The following is a 6,337-nucleotide window of genomic DNA, read 5'->3' as shown; positions in this document are numbered from 1 at the left end:
CCTCTGGCTGTTATTAAAAAGCCAAAAAAAGTGTAGGGAATGACAGCAGTCCTATTTTTTTCAAGCAATGAAAACCATTTAATATTACATTTTATTTTCATAGCCAGTTTTAGCATTAATTTGATTAACATTAATCAATATATTTTGTTTACAAAAACTTCCTAGAGTCTTTTATATATCTCGACAGATATCACATTATAAAAACATTATCCAATGTATTTCTACTCATGACATAAAATACTGCATCATGATGCTATTAAACTCAAAAGAATTCTATGTTGTATAACACTGCCACCTAGCTGTCCCTCAGTTGAAGGTAATTTCTCTGTCAATATAGTTATTATTGGAAATGGTTTTATTCCAATGCTTTATAGTTTTCTCGAGAAGTAAAAAAGATATAACACCTTTCAAGACATCTTAAAGCATTTTGCAGTTAATGAAGTACCTTGGAAGTGTGGCTACTGCTGTATTGTAGGGAACATGACAGCCAATTGTTTGCAAGCTCAAAGACCAACAACGTAATCGTAAATCAATTGTATTTAAGTGATAGTTTCTTTGAGAAATGACAACTGGCCAGGATCAGTATTAGGAAAGATCCTTTGGGCTAGACAGTAGATGGTCAATATCACAAAAATTGATAGCAAAAGTATTCAATTGGAAGATTAAATGATAAGTCTTAAGACGTGCACATCACAATTAATGTGTTTATATTTTTTCTAAAAGGCCTAGACTTGGTAGCCAGATCTCTTCTCGGAGATGGGAGGCAGTAGTTCAGAAGCAGATGCCAACTTACAGAAACTTCAACTGACAATATCAAAAATACACCTTTGTAAGCTATTATTCCATTGGCAATATCAAAGTTGCAATCTCAAATGGACAGACTTGGTGAAACATAGCTCCACAAGTAAACATTACAGACTCACTCTGTAAGCAATATCATAGTTCAGTCATTTTTTTATTAGAAATAACACAAGCTTATAATAGTGAAGAACTTCAGAATAGACAAAACATTTGCTTTAATAAAAATGCAGCGCTACAGCTTTCAAATTGAGAAATGCTTTTAAATTGCAAAGAAACTTACACAAATACAGTCTAACATACTGGCAAACAATTTTGTCTCATAAATAAAATGGGTTCCTTTTGCTTCATACAAACTTAATTTTTAAAATAATTATCGAAGAAAGATTGAAATGTAATTGATTTAAACTGGTACATTGATAGTTTGCAGAAATAACGCAGTTTACTAAGTTCTGTGGAATATTATTTACACAAAATTTACTAAACCAAGACACTAAAAGACACTGGAGGAAAGACTTGACATATTCACACAGAACTCCTACCTAATTTCTTACCAAAAAGGGGAAACAGTGGCAGGTATTCTGACCAGCAGAGTCACAATAGTTGTGTGAACCAGGCAGAGGGCACTGATTCCTTTCATTTTTATGAAATTGTAATTGGGAAAAAAAAGTGGCGACTTTTTTTTTGAGTAACTTTCAGCAACCACTTTAAAAATCGCTGGTTAGATTGTTCACTTCCTGATTCAATATGTGTAAAGCTAGTGGAATTAATAATGGGGATCCTGTAACTGGCATTGAATCCTGGTTTGCTTCATGAAAGCAACATTTGCCTGTTTAGGACAGAATGACTTGCTTTCCCATTGATCCTCACAGCTCACTTGATGACACATGGGCAGACCCTGCCCTTAATTTCACAGAACCAATGGCTGCAAATTTAATTACTCCAACCTGCCCCAAGAATTATACATCAGCGTCTATAAAGAATTAAAAAATATTTGTTGGTGCATACATTGTATATTCAACCAACAAAATGTAAACTCTAAAACAGTATGTGTAGGAATTCATTGAAAGAATGAAGTTTTGTCAAATAATTTCAGGACATCTTGGCCATATTTTATCACAATTAGACAAATGCTCAAACCTAAAGGTGAAAAAAAGGCAAATAAGCCATTTCAACAAATTTGTTGGAGTAGTCATTTAATTACAGACAATCACCACATCAGACAGGTTTTCTGCCAAGTCAAACATGTTACTAGCCTTTTTGTACTCAAATACATTTAATGTAAAACATTTGCTTAAAAATAATCTGCACACACCAGTCAAAGAATTAATGAGTCAAAGCATGGCTTTCAAATGGTGTGCGCAATTTTAACTGTTATACATTAATGTAATGTGAAAGATACATAACATGGAGGAGATGGGGAGGCTGAGTATTCAGTTTACAATTAGTGTCATCAAATGTCAAAATAACCGACTGACACTAAATCCAAATAACTCATTGCAATGTCTGTCTGCTTTGAAATCCTTATACATTGGATACCCATTTCCTCCTTTGTTAATCATATATTAAACATGTCACTGTTGTAACTTCTGTTTTATAATGAGTTCCTTAAGTTGATGCATCTTGTCATCTCTCACAGCATCACGAATGGACTGGAAGAAACCAAAGTAGTGATGCTGGTTATGAATCATGAGAAGAACTCCAGCCAGTAGCTCATTTGTTGTGAGAAGATGATAGAGGTAGGCACGCGTATGGTTCTTACAGCAGTAGCAGGAACAGTCCTCTAACAAAGGCCTGAAATCTGCACGGTACCTGAAACACATGGAAAATAGACACCTTTAAACCAACCATAGAATCATTAGCTCTCTTAAATAATACACAATAAGCCACAAACTTTAGTACTAGTAAAAACACTAAAAATGAGTGACAGTAGCCAGGGAATGCAAAATTGTGAGAATTGCACTATACTCTATTGACTGAATTCTTGTTTACAGCATCTATTCCATCAATAATTCACAGAGGCAGAAAATGTAAGTTATTATCCAATAATGCCACTTTGTGATTTATATATCCTTGCAAACTAAGTAATTCAAAAGGCATCATATCTGTGTATAACTACTGGTAAACAATAATCTACTGTAATTGACCTCAAGGTTCATTTTTGTCTTCCACAGGTTAAGAGTTCTATGAGGCACCCATCTCATAAAATGGACAGATGGTTCAGTTGGTGCAAGCAACTGTTGAGAGAGAATTACATAAAACTTCCAAGTTTAATTACTAATTTGGCCTATCTAAGCAGTCAGCAGCATGACAAGAGAATTACATAGGAAGGGCTGTGAAGAGAAACATTGAGGGCAGATCTTTCATTTCTGATAAATCTGCCACCGTGTACACTGAAAGGTCTGTGCCTGTCGCTTCAGAGACTACAAAGGCAAAATGACGGGCATAAACTCACACTGACTTAAGAACATCAAGGGGTGACATAATTGAAGTTTTTTAGATGATTAAATAGTATAATGAGAGAATCTATTTTCTCCAGCTGGAGCTAGGGAGACATGTCCTTAAAACAGGGCCAATTCATTCACAGGCAATGTTAGAAAGTGGTTCCTCACAAATGACAAACTGGAACACTCCTGCCAGAGGCTTGGTCATTTGAAAATTTCAAAACTAAATTTTTTTTTGTTTTGTCAAGCAAAGGCACTACAGGTTACAAAACCAAGCTGTTTCAGTCAAGGCAACAATCACGCTAAAATCAAGTGAATGACAGAACAGTTTCAAAGGACCAAATGATCTACTTCCATCCCTACATTCCAATCAGACTTGATGCAGGGCAGATTGTACAGGCTTGCTGCTAAGGATCCACCTGAAGAATGAGCACTTGGGACAAAACCCCAAATAAATTCTAAACTGAAGTGAATGGAGGTATACAATACAGGACAAATAAGTACTGGAATAACAACGCTGGCAACATAAGGCAGAGGGATGCACCTGCAATATATTTGTTTCAATCACGAGAATGGAACATTTTTCATTTTACAAACATAAGCAAAGTACTCATTGGGAAACCAGAAAAAAAATTGTAATTCACTGTGAAAGTAAACCTCCAGTGCCAAAAAGGTGTGTCAAGATATTTGGTTACTGCACAGAGCTGACACTGATTGGATACTGGTCTAGAGGAGCCCTCAGAAGGGGAATTACATCGGTATTTTCTGCAATGCATTTTCATTTAGTCAATGTTGCCAAGGTTGGAGGGTTTGAGCTACAGGAAGAGGCTGAATATTCTGGGACTGTTTTCCTTGGGGCGTCAGGGACTGAGGGGTGACTTTATAGAGGTTTATAAAATCATGAGGGCCATGGATTGGGTGAATAGACAAGGTCTTTTCCCTGGGGTGGGTGAGTCCAGAATTAGAGGGCATAGGTTTAAAGTGAGAGGAGAAAAATTTAAAAAGGGTCTTGGGAAAACTTTTTTACACAGTGGGTGATGAACGTATGGAATGTGTGGCAAGAGGAACTGGTAGGGGCTGGTACAACTAAGACATTTAAAAGGCATCTGGATGGGTATACGAATAGGAAGGGTTTAGTGGGATACAGGCCTAATGCTGGGAAAAAGGACTAGATTAAGTTAGGGCTCTGATTGGCATTGACGAGTTGGACTGAAGGGTCTAAACCATATAGAAAAACAATAGATTAGATTAGATTACTTACAGTGTGGAAACAGGCCCTTCGGCCCAACAAGTCCACACCGCCCCGCCGAAGCGTAACCCACCCTTACCCCTACATCTACATCTGCATCTACCCCTTACCTAACACTACGGGCAATTTAGCATGGCCAATTCACCTGACCTGCACATCTTTGGAGTGTGGGAGGAAACCAGAGCACCCGGAGGAAACCCACGCAGACACGGGGAGAACGTGCAAACTCCACACAGTCAGTCGCCTGAGGCGGCTTATAAGATAGACTTTACTTATAAGATATCTTATATCTTACTTATAAGATAGACTTTACTGAACACTCTGCACATATTAAATACAATAAATAGTTCATTAAAAATTGAAGAACACTTACTGTTCACTTTTCAAATCGATCGTAAAAGGAACTGTCTTGCCCCCTTTGTCTGAAGCCTTATTACTTATCTCGTTGTCCCCACAGCCACTTTGTTCCAGCACTGAAATATAATTGAAAGCACTTGTTACAACTTTAGCTTTATCTTATGTTGTACAATGTGCCCTTATTGTTCTCAGCTCTTGTAAACAAGATGACCAGTGGTGAAATTTCACATTAAAGAAAGCCTTCCCGAGTTATTCCAATAATACTCAGAAAGCTTGACATCATCCAGGAAGTGCAGCCAGTTAAATTGGTATTTCACACCCACCACCAACAAAGCAGCGTGGAAGTTGTAGGTACCATCTGTAAGATGTATTGTAGGCAACGGAACAATGTTCCTTTGACAACAGTGCCCAAATTCATGACCTCTATCACCTGAAAAGTATAATAGCAGCAGACAGATAGGAACACCACCACCTGCAAATAGCTCTCCAAGTCTTCACTATCCGGACTTGGAGCTACACACTGATCCTTTACTGCTGCAGTGTCAAAGTTTTGGAACTCCCTTCCTCACAGTAATGTCAGTGCATCTACTGTAGGTAGGCTACAACAGGTCAAGGCAGCAGCTCACCACCACTCTCTGGGGCAATTAGCAATACACAACAAAATTCAACAGTGTACAAGCTGAACATAGATAACATAACTGTATAAATTAAACATTGTGGCTGTACTTTAGAGATGTCCAAGAAAGCAAACAGAACGATGTGAAGGTCAGTTTCCTCAATATTAAAATGAGAGCAGAGCCTTTCGGTAAGCAGTTAGTTAATTTAGTTGCGACGATTTGCAAATAATCTTCATATTTCAGGTTCAGATGGTTTTTTTGAATAGGACTTTTTCCTGACTAGCTCTTTTCACCCACCAACAAAGATGAAGTGAAAATAGTCTGTAGTTTATGAGATGGTGCTGCACTCTACAAACCAAATTCATGGCATTATGATTGTATGGCATTTTGTACGAATACGGGAAGGGCTTGAGAACAGACTCCAGCAAAAAAGTACAAACAAAAAAATGGAGCAGAGGTGTTGGACATACTCTGACCCAAACCTTAACCCACAGCCTCAAAGGAGGTTTTATATTTTGAGCAGCGTGTAAACATCATTTTTATAATTAGCTACCTTTATTCCCCGGAAATCACACTTCATTTTTTTCCATTGTTCAGCTCACTAACCAATCATGTTAAATGAACAGACTGAGCATGTCAAAATGTATCCACACAATCACGTGAATAAATTGCACCCATTCACAAAAATAATATAAAAACCATATATTCCCAAAATGCATATTCTACTATATGCTTTGTCACAGATTACCAAAAATAGAATTCTCATGATGCAAAGAGCACAAAATAGCATTATAGCAAAATAGCATATTACAAAGAATATTACAAATGCAGATCACACAACCTGAATACCTAAAGTGGTTAACTGATAACAT

General features: G+C 37.2%; 1 protein-coding gene across 3 annotated transcripts in view; it reads right to left on the bottom strand.

Moving 5' to 3' along the window:
• Positions 1-936: 936 nt before the first annotated feature.
• Positions 937-6,337, bottom strand: part of qtrt2 (queuine tRNA-ribosyltransferase accessory subunit 2) — a 30,594-nt gene continuing 25,193 nt past the window's right edge. For all 3 annotated transcript variants that reach the window (XM_072584912.1, XM_072584913.1, XM_072584914.1), the window contains 2 exons: positions 4,865-4,964; positions 937-2,610 (listed from right to left, as the gene is read on the bottom strand). In XM_072584912.1, the coding sequence (XP_072441013.1) occupies positions 2,373-2,610; positions 4,865-4,964 (338 nt within the window). In that variant the 3' untranslated portion in view covers positions 937-2,372. The remainder of the gene's footprint in view (positions 2,611-4,864; positions 4,965-6,337) is intronic.

This window comes from Chiloscyllium punctatum, chromosome 15 (genome assembly GCF_047496795.1).
Source record: "Chiloscyllium punctatum isolate Juve2018m chromosome 15, sChiPun1.3, whole genome shotgun sequence".
Taxonomy (NCBI): domain Eukaryota; kingdom Metazoa; phylum Chordata; class Chondrichthyes; order Orectolobiformes; family Hemiscylliidae; genus Chiloscyllium; species Chiloscyllium punctatum.
Note: the sequence above shows the minus strand (reverse complement) of the source record. Positions and strands in the feature narration are given on the sequence as shown.